Here is a 13,066-nt window from a genome sequence, read left to right on the forward strand (position 1 = left end):
CTAGGATTGAGAAATTAATTTTGTATTGTGTTATGCCTAATTTATTCACAAAATCTTGGGATACAAAATTAGACATTGAAGCATTGTCTAGGAGGGCTCTGCATGAATGCCCTTTACCATGAATATCGAAAACTTGCACCACTGCTGTGGCTAGTAAGATTTGACTCTTAGTTGAATTATATAAGGCAACTTGACCTTGAGTAGTTTCTTTACTTGAAACAAGGTGGCCATCTTCAACTGGAATTAAAGGTTGCTGTTTATGAAGTAATGAATTATGCCGTTGTTTACAATGTCTACAATGACCATACCGACATTTATCTAGTTTGTGGCCACTGCGCAAACAATTAACACATAATTTTTGTGATTTAATTGTAGACCATCTCTGATCTACTGAAAGAGCAGTAAATTTAGGACAATGATAGATTGCATGCTGTTGTTTACAATAAAAACAACATAAGTTAGAACTCTGATGAGTTGACGGTTGATTGACAATGAAGGTTTTGCGTGGTTTACCCTTATGCATTGCTACCTTATCTAAGAAATCTGCACGAGATGACAGGAAATCATATAATTCTACCAAAGAGGGCAGTTCTTCAGCGAAGCCTGATTGTTCCCATTCCCGAATTGACTCAACATCTAGCTTACTGGTTACTAAATATATGATTAATGGATCCCAAGAGTTCGTTATAACACCTAAATTGTTAAGAGAGCGCATATTTTTCGAAATAATGTCTAGTACATTGCGAAATGAATTGGCAGAATCCGGTCTTATATCATAAATATTGAATAAGGATTTAATGTGATTATGCACTATTAATCTTTTGTTTTCAAATCTTTGACAAAGAATGTTTCATGCTAAATCATAGTTTTCATTTGTGATGTTAATAGCCTGAATTGATTGTGCTGCCGCACCCTCTAGTGTAGCCTTTAAATATTGAAATTTCTCGATTGGCTCAAGACAATTATTTTTGTGAACTAGAGAAGTGTATAAATCCCTGAATTCTAGCCACTTATCATATTGGCCAGAAAACTTAGGCAATTCAATGACAGGCAATTTTGTGTTTTGCCTTTTAACAGAGACCTGACGTTGTAAGGATGTAATATAGGGTGGTAAAGAATGAATGGATTCATCGTGTATAACTTGCTGATCACTTGAAGTTGTTTTAATTGAAAGAAATTGTTTAATATCAGCAATTGTTTTAAAATATAATGTTTCAAAATCATTTAGGTCCTGTTCAGTGAAATTATCAGGATCTAAACCTTCGAGTTCAAAATGAATCTCTGAAAACTCTGTGAGCAATTTTGTTTCTATTTCTTTCAACCTCAATTCAATTTCAAGAATTGTTGATGGATTAGCACTTTCCTTTGAAGAATTAAAATAGTTAAATAAACGTGATAATTTTGAATTAATCATACCCTTCTTTCTTACTAGATTTTGAATTCGGGGTAGTGTTTCATCTTCATCTAACTCGTTTCCACCCTTTGCTCCTTTTCTTGGTGCCATTATGAAAAACTCGACAAGGTTTGTTTTAGTTTAAAAAATGTGCTCAATTTCCCAAAGAAATATAAGAGGTGTGAAAAATGAGCAGCCCTTGAGGATCCAAATGAATTACAAAGATATGTATTTTGTACTCTGACACAAATTTGCTAATATGACAGAATTGCACTATTAGAACTTCTTTACAAATTCTAATTGTATATGCTAAGATTTAGCCTATATGCGATAAGATAAATATAATGTAAATATGAATGTAGCTGATTGAAACTATGTACATTAAATTCTAAAATAACACTTCATTATGAATAAATGTGAATTCTGGAATGCAGTAGTGGGTATGAACGACGACGATGATTATGACGACACTTGATTACGTAATATATGAATTGAAATGCGAAGTATTAATGCCTCTTTTAACACTAATTACTGACTATTGTTCAATAAATTAATGCGGGCGAAGCCACTCAGCTTGAACTGCAATCCGATATTACAGGAGCACTTCTTTTCCCGTGATTGACCAAGTGATGAATAAAGGCTTACCTCCAATCCCTGGTTTTGTTTAAAAAGGATACTTGTAGGTAAATTGTCCCTTTGTCTTGCAAATTGTTGGTTGACGTTGTAGAGGCGGCCTTAGTATTTGTCTTCACCTGTTGTGGCTACTGACCTCCCAAATTGTACTTGTATCGCCGGAAAATCTTCAAATCCGCTCGATCCAAAAAATGTTTTGTTGCTGCTCCGCTGCTAAATCACCAACTTGTATAGTGTCTCTGCTGCTGGGAACAGCAAGGGTTATTTGTGGATTGTATTTTTTATAGCTGAATTAAACAAACAAGTCCATCGTGAACCACTTCTTTATTTTAGAAAAATGTACTTAATATGCAAAGAAAGTGGAGGGCTTATTTGACGGCGTTAGTTAGTAGTTGACAACAACGTGACGTTTTTTTCTGTCTGTCAAAAACAATTCAGGTGTTTTAATTAACGTAAACCTTAACAGTGGTCTACAGAAGCGTTATCGATGTCATTAGAAAAATTGACTAAATACTGACTAATTTTCAGAACATAATTTATATAGGCAATGAATAATACCGTGTCTAGTACTGTCTCTTCGGTACACAAAAGTTACAGCTTTAGCACCACTCTTTATCTTATTAATATTTATAATTTATGTCCGGTTAAAAGAGAAATAAATTTTGTAAATATTCTCTACAAAAAACAAACCCCATAACTTATTTTATCTGGTAATATATCTTTTTTTAAATGAATAATTGGAAATAAGATTTAAGATATCTATAACAAAAAATTTTACCGGGATAATGTAGAAATGTTCCTAAAATTTCTTCTATTCTTTTATAAGTTCTAGCCTATCTAATAAACTCTTTTCTTAGAGAAATCACTAGGAACAGGCAAAAATTACTACATTATTTGCTATTTGTTGTGAAACGGAAATCCGTTTACGAATTGCAAATACATATTCTTGATCCCATATACTAGAGAAATATTAGTATGGAATGTTCAGGCAGTAATGGATAATCTCGAAGATATTTCTTCAGTCCATAAACATCACTATGCACCCAACATAGCAGAATTTTTCGTATGTTGTCTTTTAATCAAACTTCATAAGTAATCAGCCAGACTTCGCTTGTTGGATATTTAGGTGTTATGGAATGATTGTGCATTTTTGTCAAAATATACAAAAATGTATTTGGCTCAATATTTTTTAAGAATTGTAAAACCATAAATGGGGTTTGTTCAAATTCCATTCAAAAGAATGACGAAGTTTTAAGAACATCCATGTTAAAACACAGCGCCACAGAATACACACGTAAACAAATAACCGATTGACTACAATATTAAAAACATCCATACATCCATTTAAGCGAAGGCCGTAACCGTAACATCATTTGATATTTTTGACAGTAACTGTTGGTTCTTACCAGACCAACGCTTGGATAGGCTAATTATCTACCAAATGACGTTTAGGCATATTTAAATAATTTAAAAACAATTTACGAAACCCCTTTGTAGTATTAGACTTGACAAAGAACTACTAATATTGTGCATTATCGATACTGTATATTTTAAGCATCTTAAAAAAAACAGTTTTTGACAAGTAGAATATTTGTAAATAAATTTATATCATTTATTTACATCAATAAATATTACTAGAACTGTAATACAGTGCCCAACCTAGTTTAAGGTAAGAAAGAAATACAATAATCAAAAACTTAATAGTTAAAAGTTTTAAATGTCGCTAGATTTCGAGCATGTGTGTATGTATTTTGATGTGTAGGTAAAATTCAAGCGCTAATGAGCCGAATCGAAAAAGGAAAAAAAACTTAATCAGATTTACATACCTCAATAGTTGTTCACAGCGGAAACACGGTATCATCATTCTGCAACTGAATGCGCATTCGTTCTTAACGCCAATGCGCAACAACAAGTCGGAATCGCGCGAAATTCGAAATCGGACAAATAGAATCATTAAAAGTTCCATAATTTGATGCGAGTTTAGGGCAGTTTAAATTTGGAGACACTTTAAGTTCACGATAACTGAATTCAATAAATATTAAACGGTGCACATTTATTTGAAAGCGCATTGCGAATATCCGTGTCTTTATTAGAGAGTTATTATGATTTAGGGAGTCTTTTAGACCAGTATACTAAATATTTAAGAGGCTTAAAAGCTTCATGCGAGAAAACCGCGTCGTAGGATAGGTTAGTTATTAATTTTATGAACAGCAAATTCGATAATCATCGACTCGAAAAGAGTGGAAAATATTTATAGTTTATTCGATATTGGTGCAGAATAATTTCAATTAAAACGATTTAGTTTATATTGAAGACGTGGCCTTTCTTTAATTCAACTAGTAATTAAAAATATTAAAGTAATCATATTTATTATTAGGATTAATTAGAAGTAACGTGCTATAAAGTTAGTTTCTACCATCCAATCATATGTACAAGCGACAAAAAAGCCCTAGATAGGTATAAAATAATGTGTAATTCTTGTAATTAAGAACATACAATTTATAAGTGTAATAGTTTTATTTTCCCGCCCATTGACAAAAGATACTAACTAAAATAAAAAAACTAAAATGATTCGTATCGTGAAATAACAATTTAAGCTGCAATTTTTGGAAACCTTATCTCTTTGCAAAAGTGGCGAAACAGGACTGAAAAAAAATAAGTACTTGCCGCCTTTGACCCTGGAAGTTTTGATTGATTGGGATGATCAGATGAGAGACGATTGTTTGAATACCGTTCGCAAATACATTTTATAACATTTTAATTAGTTTAGTTATTGACCTTGAAAACAATTATACGATAGTCAATACGAGTCTTAAAATAGAAGTCGCACTCAGACGTTGTGAATACAAAAGATTGCGTTCTTGATCTAAAAGCATATACCTGATGTAAGTGGGTTTCAGACAGGAGTATGTTCCTGAGTTTGTTACAATATATTTACATATTATGCGCTAAATTTATACCGAGGTTGCATCTAAAGACTCAGATCCAGCTACACACACGCAAATATTTTATAAAACTGTATAAATTAAAATAGATTTAAAAAATTATGTATTTTGTGCTATTCAAACTATTTTTTACGTAACATGATGTATGCTTTATGCTCGCCGAGGAATCGATCAAGATTTCACAATGTTCGCGTTTAAGACGAAAAAATGTACAGAGAAAGAATATAAAAAGTAGTTAAAGAGGTATTTGGAGGCCTAAAAACAAGCTCAAGAGTTTTTCTGTTCTTTTCTGTTCATCTGGTATATAAAATTATATTTAAATTAAATTTCACCGTAAAAATTTAAAATACTTTCACAAGCTTTAAACAAAGACGAAAATATTTGCAAATAATATTTGATTTATACAAAAAATTAAAAATAAATAAACTGTGTATCATGTGTAAACTTACCAAAGTTAAAAGGAATTTTCTAGGATTTTTATTACAAAAAAGCACAGGAGATCTGAAAAACTCTTTTTATTGGTATTGTAAACTTAATTAGGCCAGAATTTAAATAAAACATGTAAAGATCATCTTTTGGAAATCAAAAATGTAGAAAATCCAGAAAATGTAGGAAAATCTGAAACGTAGCTCTAATAGTAAACTTCTTTTACAATTTTAAATTTTTACTTCAAAGGAAACTACACATAACATATGCCATAAAAAGCATATACCTTATTTAATATATAATTTAGCGTTGTTTTAAAATATTGCTTGAAAGCCCAGCTTCAGAAAATCGCTTTAGAAAGTTCTATAACTCTAAGATATTACTGTAATCCAGAAATTAACTTTTTAATATCTTCAGTCTTTAATGTTGTATTTAAAGCCTTATTTCATCGAAAAAAATTTTTTTTAAGATACTTGATCTCTAGAGTGGCTCTAGTCGTTTGTTTTTTAAGTTCCTCAATATAAAGATTTTATCTGTATCATTGTACATAGCATTATATAAATACAGGTGTTTGAAATTGGACCCTTAATATGGGCATCTCGGAATTTATAAGAGATACGAAGATGGTTAAATTAAGGCAAAGTTGGTATTTGGTAATTTTAGTATTGGGGCAAAAAATCATCAACTTGTTATCATATTGACCATTGTCATTCATAAGCTTATACAGCTAATGATATATTGGCTGTTGATTTAAACCATTGTCTAAGTTAATAATATGTTCATAAAAAGTATGCTTACAATATCCTCAAAATAAGCAATCATTTTGCAAAAATCTTGACAGTTTAAGCTTTTTGAATTGGAGTACTAAGGTTATTTATGACCGCTATTTTAATGCTGTAACAAATTCTAAATAGTTGGGTTTGTAGTACCCGTACCCATTTTTCCATAAAAGCATATCTGCTCTTATGATAATTTGCCAAATGTTGAAATAACACTAAAAACTTACTAATAAAGACATTACCAACAGCAGACACATTTTATGGACAATGATTTAACCTCTAAATGAGCTGTGTGTTAGGTGGCATACACATATTTTTGTTAATGTATCAAAGATTACTGTTTTTGTGAAGTAGTTCAAAATAATTGTAAAATTAAATATATTTAAGGTTTTGTTAATTCTTATAACAAAAAACTTTTATTGTTTCAGCAAGAAAGTGATTAATTTCTTTTAGACGATATATTTTTCGACGATATGTTTTAATATAAAATATCAAAACAAAATATAATATATTCATCTTCTTCTTCTTAGTCATATCTTCATTCCTGAAGAGTTGTGACGTCATGTCTATGAACACTGATGGGTCGATTGTCTCCACTGTTGTCGATCTTCTGCTACTCTTATATTTGTCTGCAAGGCTTGCCCTGTAATTTCTTTAATTTGTTCTATCATCACGGTGGATGAGGATATTTCTCTTGATCTTTTACCTTCTACTTTGCCCTGCACGATAAGTTCTTCTAGATTGTCTTGGTCTCTCCTGGTGATGTGTCCGAAGTAACCCAGAATGCGGCGTCGGCAGCTGGAGGACAATCGATTGGTGATTCCTAATTCGTTTAATATCGACACATTGGTCCGGTGTGCAGTCCAGGGTATGCGAAGCATCCTCCACCAGAACCACATTTCAAAAGTATCTATTAGGTGCCTGTCGCTCGAGTTTATTGTCCAGGATTCGGAACTATACGAAAATATCGAAAACACTAGGGTGTTTACCAGGGCTCTTTTCGTGTTTGTGGTTATGGATCTGTCTTTCCATATCTTGGATAAGTTTGACATTGCTATCCTAGCTAATGCTATCCGCCTTCTTATTTCTGTTTCATACCCTCCCTTGCTATTTATTAGGGACCCGAAGTAGATGAATTCATCTACTACTTCAATTCTATTTTGCAGATTTCTTAACTGTATGGTGTTACTCCTGTCGACGACCATTAACTTGGTCTTGTCTAGATTTATTTCGAGGCCTAGAGCTCGGCTTTCATTAGCGACCTGATCAATAAGTGTAATCATCTCATCTTCATCTCTTGTTATTAGGGTAGTGTCGTCCGCGTATCTGAGATTACATATCTTTCTACCATTGATTGACACACCTCCTTCAAAATTTTCCAGGGCTCATTATGAATTCACCGTAGGCATTGAAGAGTCTCGGTGATAGGATACATCCTTGACGGACGCCTCTATGTACTTTGAAAATGTTTGATGTTTTATTGTCGAGACTAACTATGGCATTGTTATTTTCATATAGGTTGGTTATTAGAGATATGAAATGTGAAGGGACTCCCATTTCTTTCAATACGTTCCAGAGACTACTCCATCGAACACAGTCGAAAGCCTTTTTGTAATTTATAAAGCACAAGAGCATGGGGTTATTGAACTCCCGGGCTTTCTCGATTAATTGACGGATGTTGAATATTTGGTCCCTAGTCCCTCTTCCCTTAACGAAGCCTGCTTGTTCTGGAGGGATTTGACTCTCTAAGTAGTTTTGCAATTGTCTATCTATTATTTTAAGCAGGATTCTGTTGGCATGTGTGATTAGAGATATCGTTCGATATTTTTCGCATTTTTTGGTGGATCCCTTTTTGTGAATAGGTATAAATGCAGACATTGTCCAGTCTTTAGGCCATTGACCACTTTGCCAGATCTTATTACATATCAATTTTATATCATGTAGGATTTTGGTTCCCGGGTCTCCTAGTACTTTTATGAGCTCAGCACGAACTCCGTCTGTTCCTGGGGATTTGTTTAGCTTTAGGTTATTTCCCTTACTTTTTGATACAAGTCTCTGGTGTCATGGGTGAGTTGATGTTCCTCTATATCCCTGCATATTTTTTTAATGTAGTTGTTTTTATCCTGTCTGCATTGTCTCTGTATATTTTTATTTAACCTCTTGTACAGGTCGCACTCTTCTCTCGTTTGTTCTCTTCCTTTTCATTTCTTTTCGTTTGTTAATTGTTTTTATGGTCGCTTGTGTGATCCAGGGTTTGTTTGGCCGATTTATGGGGTTATCTGTTAGTTGAAGGTGATCTGCTGTCGTCTTAATAACATTTCTTAATGCTTCCCATTCTTGGTCTGGGTCTTGTTTATTCATTATGTCATGTTTTTCGGCCTCCAATTTGTTTTGTATTTCTTTTTGAAATTGCCGTTTGGCTGTTTTCGTCATGTTAATCCTGTTGCGTTGGTGGTAGATTCTTTTTAGACGGAGCCTGAACTTCATTAGTAATAAATTATGATCTCAATCACAGACAGCTCCAGGGTACGTCTTGCAGTTAACGACGGAGGATTTCCAGCGAGATCTGACCATAATGTAGTCAATTTGATTTCTGTATCTATCTCCTAGTGATGTCCATGTATAAAGGCATTTTTATGATGTGCAAATAATGTGTTTGCGATAGTGAGATTTTGTTCTTGGCAGAATTGATGCATTCGTTCACCTCGTTCGTTTCTTGTCCCTAAGCCGAACGAACCAATTATTCCTTTGAGTTGTTCATCTATATCTTTTGTTTTGCCAATTTTTGCATTCATGTCTCCAGTAACAACGAGAACCTAATTTTTAGGAAGTTTATTTATGGTAGCATTCAGCTGCTCATAAAACGCCTCAATAGCTTCGTCCGAGGAGTCACTAGTTGGGGCATAGGCTTGTATGACGTTGACGTTGAAAGGTTGCGATTTGATCTTTATTGTTATGATGCGATCGTTAACAGCATTGTATCCTAAGACAACTTTGGCGGTTGATCAGGGCAGTAAGAAAGCAACTCCATTGTGGCTTTCTGTATCATTTCCTGAAAAGTATACTGTGTTTCCTGAGTCTGTGGTGTAATGCCCGGATCCTTTCCAGTGTGTTTCCGACATGCCTAGCAGATTTATTTTGTTTGCGCGGGCTTCTTTTTCGATTATGTACAGTTTTCCTGCCTGGAGAAGCCCTTGGATATTTCATGAGCCGATTCGTGTAATGTAGCGGGTATTAATTCCTTCTCGTATGACGTTGTCCAAGACCGCTCCCCCTGGAGATCCGAATGGGGAGCTATTTGAGCCTCCGGAAATTTTCGTATTGAACATAGTCATGATGTTCTCTTGGGAAAAATAATGAAGATTCCCCTTGCCTCCCTTCATGGTTGGGATAGAAAAGGATATGTGGTGTAGGTAAGGATTATGGGTAGGACGTGATGCCTCCAAGTCGGGAGGTGGAGAACATCAAATGCTTCGCGTGGACAGGGATGCCAAACCCTGAAATAGATCTATTCTCCCTTGGGAACGAGAGAGAAGTATCTACCCGCTACCACATATAATATATACTTGATCTTAAATATAAGATAAATTTTTATTAGGCATTTTACGCTAAACCTAAAAAACTTATTTAAGTTTATTTATACAATTATTAGGTTTATATTTTCAAAATGTTTAAAAATATGTGATATAGAACAACATCATTAAAAAGATCCCTATGAAGGAAAGCAAAAAAAAAGCGATTAAAAAGCAGGCTTAGAAACTCATTTGTATGATAAATCGTTAAATCCTTTCTACTCAAAAAATAGACACAAAATAACCGATAATCTGATGGAATATATTTCCATTAAATATTTACTTTCAGATTTCTGCTAAAATACGTCTCTTATTTATGTATAAAGCGACAGACACTCTCACTTTAAATTTACGGCGACGTTTCCAGGCGATTTCAGCCATTCCTTAGGCTATATACAAACTGAAACGAAAAAGCACTTTGTTCTGTCTTTTGAATATAACAGATATTTTCTGCTTGATTTTTCAGCCAGATTTTATAATTGAAATGTTAAATAGGAAGTTAGAATTACTTTGAACACAAAATAACTAACCACTTAGATTAAGGAAGAAGTCCATTCTGAAGTGGAGTCAATATAATATTGAAAAGTTAGTAGGGGAAGTCTTTTCTCCACAAATAAAATGCTAATCCTCCAATTTCAGGAGTGATGCATTTCGGCAAGTGTTCTTGTCATCATCAGACTTGAGTTACTTAACACATACACAAATTCTGATTTAACCACTTAAGTTCATAGTCATAGTATTTTTTCAATACTCAGCAGTACCTAACAGCTTCATTTTCTGTTGAGTTTACACTTATTATTTAAAAATATAAAATAGTTTCTTTTTTTTTTTCGGAATTAAATATATTTAAATTAAAAAAAAAATGCAAATAAATATAGACTACGGGCGTATCAATAACAGTACATCATAAAAAACATCACCAATAATCAAAATTTGTAAATTATTAGTAAATTATAAAAAGAAAAAGATTTATCGTGTATATCCAAGTACAAAAAAAAACTATGTATCAAACAGCAAACATAATACATATAATTATACAAGTCATAAATTATATGTCGAAAAAAGAATTTTATTTGTTTTTTTTTTTTTTTTTAATTTAAATTATATTATTTACCTATCGCTTAAATATCACAGACTCTATTTTTAATGTAATTTTTATGCATTCTTTATATAAGGTAAATTGGTTTTAAAATTTATATTTAAAACATAACTGAAGTGGACTTGCTTAAAAACCAAATATCATCCAGTTAAAATTAATCTGAATGTTAATTAAAATATAAACAGCAGAAGCACATAAAAGAACGACAATTTGGCTTTACTTGTAGATTAAAATTATAAATAAACATATAGAATAGGTATAAGGGTAATGAGAGGTTTCGAAGTTATGTAGGTCAAGTTTGTTTTCAATTTTTCTATAGAATCTCTAGTAAAGTTAGCTATCGCGCCTTTTTAAAAAGGTAAAACCCTTGCAACTGCGTTTTTTAATACATCGAATTAAAAAAAAAATAATAATATTTTTATGGAAATAAGATTTCTAACTATACTTAACTTATAAATATAACATCGGTTATTACTAATTTACATATATAAATTACTTTTAAAAACATGCAGTCATACGAAAAACCTTTTAAAGTGAGCAGTTTTCATTAGTGAGCACGTTTCGTTAAATTTATCTGTATTCTAAAAAGCGTACACGCTACAATACAACATGCTTAGTACAAAAACTAGTTGCACCGAAATAACGTACCCGATTCTTGTGCCCAGTCTATCAGGGATGGGACTCTAGATGAGAAACTGGAAAAACAATTTTCAAATCTGCCTCTGGCGTCCAGTCCAACTGTTTCAAAGTTTGTTTTGACCCCGCACATTAAAGCGGTAGCGCACGCTGATGATTCCCCAATTTGTGCATCCATGTTGTAGGTCTGAAAATAGGATAAACATATAAAACAGGTTTACTCATTTAGCGGGCTTTACCGAGACTCGGTAGAAATGATGAGAGCCGCTAAACTAATTAGGTTTGCAGTTTAAATGTTATTATGAATAATTGGATTTTTAGTATTACACACCTTTCCTTAATAAGAGTATATGGTAAAATTGTTGTGAGTCAATAAGAAAACTTTAATTTAATATATAATATAACTTAATAGGAATTTAATTTTAACAAATTTACTGACTGCGAAAAGTAAAAGCATGTTAACAGACGAAAAAGTTAACTCTGGATTATTTTATTTGTTTTGGAGGTATTTAAAAAGGAAAATTTCTAAAATATCACCTGAAAATATTAATTTATAATTAATATCGAATAAGATAATATAATTGATATAATATAATATCGAATTTCTTGGGATTGTATGCGGGTAGGTGAATAAACCCTTGTTTGCAAGGAATTTTAAAGTCTATTTACTTCATTTTTTTTGTTAGGCAGCAGATGTATGCCCTTTAAAATTATGTATTACCCTATAGGGTAGCCATTTAATATACAAAAGTTTGAGGTTGATAAATGTCCAAATGTGTAATACATTTTCGCTTCCTAAACGAATAGTAAGCAAATACGGAAATATAATACGTCAACATATATTTGTTTAGATAGTGACGTAATAGCCAACAAAAGTGGTAAATGACTATAAGTATTCTTGTCTGATTATCTCATAAACTTCTAAATAATAATAAATCCGTTTCTTTTTTACTTAAGATAGAAAAGAGTGTCAAGAAGCACCTCGATGCAAAATATTAATGCAAAAGAAATATGCGTTCAGAGAAGGTACTATTTTGGTCTGGAGAGAGATCTCTTTAGAACACCGTATGCATCTTTATAAAATTATGCTAAAATAATATGCCGCAAAAAAAATTAAAAAAAAATGAGAAAAAAAAGATAATGCACGTTGCATCGCATTTTGGTAGCAAGTTCGAGAAATTTTTAAGAATATCTGAAAAATTATTATTTCTTAAATTCTTACAAAAAATTTTACTCTTTTTTTATAAAATTATAGTTTTCATAACCTATGTTCTTTTAATATTTCTCGTTATCTTTTTAAAAAGAAGAAAAGGCACATTTTTCTTACTTAGCAACTGCTGTGTAATTTGGCCAGTTTGCCGCAGACCTGAACCGTAGTAAAAATTATTTATAATAAATAGACCTTTTTTATCGTTCAATAACTCCAAATTTCACTTTCTTTAACGTTGTATCTGCGATTGATTTTCTAAATGTCAGTGGTATAGATGTTGCCACAAATTATGAACTATTATAAACTAATATAAAAAGCGTTAAAAAATTTTAAGAAAGCATAAGTAGATGCATCAGAAAATAAATAGATACAC

The 13,066-nt window shown here is 32.3% G+C and overlaps 1 protein-coding gene across 2 annotated transcripts in view; it reads right to left on the reverse strand.

The window, feature by feature from the left end:
- The window catches only part of LOC126743431 (alkaline phosphatase-like), a 653,262-nt gene that overhangs the window by 270,057 nt on the left and 370,139 nt on the right, over positions 1-13,066 (reverse strand). For both annotated transcript variants that reach the window (XM_050450531.1, XM_050450532.1), the window contains exon 4: positions 11,496-11,670. In XM_050450531.1, coding sequence (XP_050306488.1) covers positions 11,496-11,670 — 175 coding nt within the window. The remainder of the gene's footprint in view (positions 1-11,495; positions 11,671-13,066) is intronic.

The sequence above is a fragment of the Anthonomus grandis genome, chromosome 12 (assembly GCF_022605725.1).
Source record: "Anthonomus grandis grandis chromosome 12, icAntGran1.3, whole genome shotgun sequence".
Classification (NCBI taxonomy): Eukaryota; Metazoa; Arthropoda; class Insecta; order Coleoptera; family Curculionidae; genus Anthonomus; species Anthonomus grandis.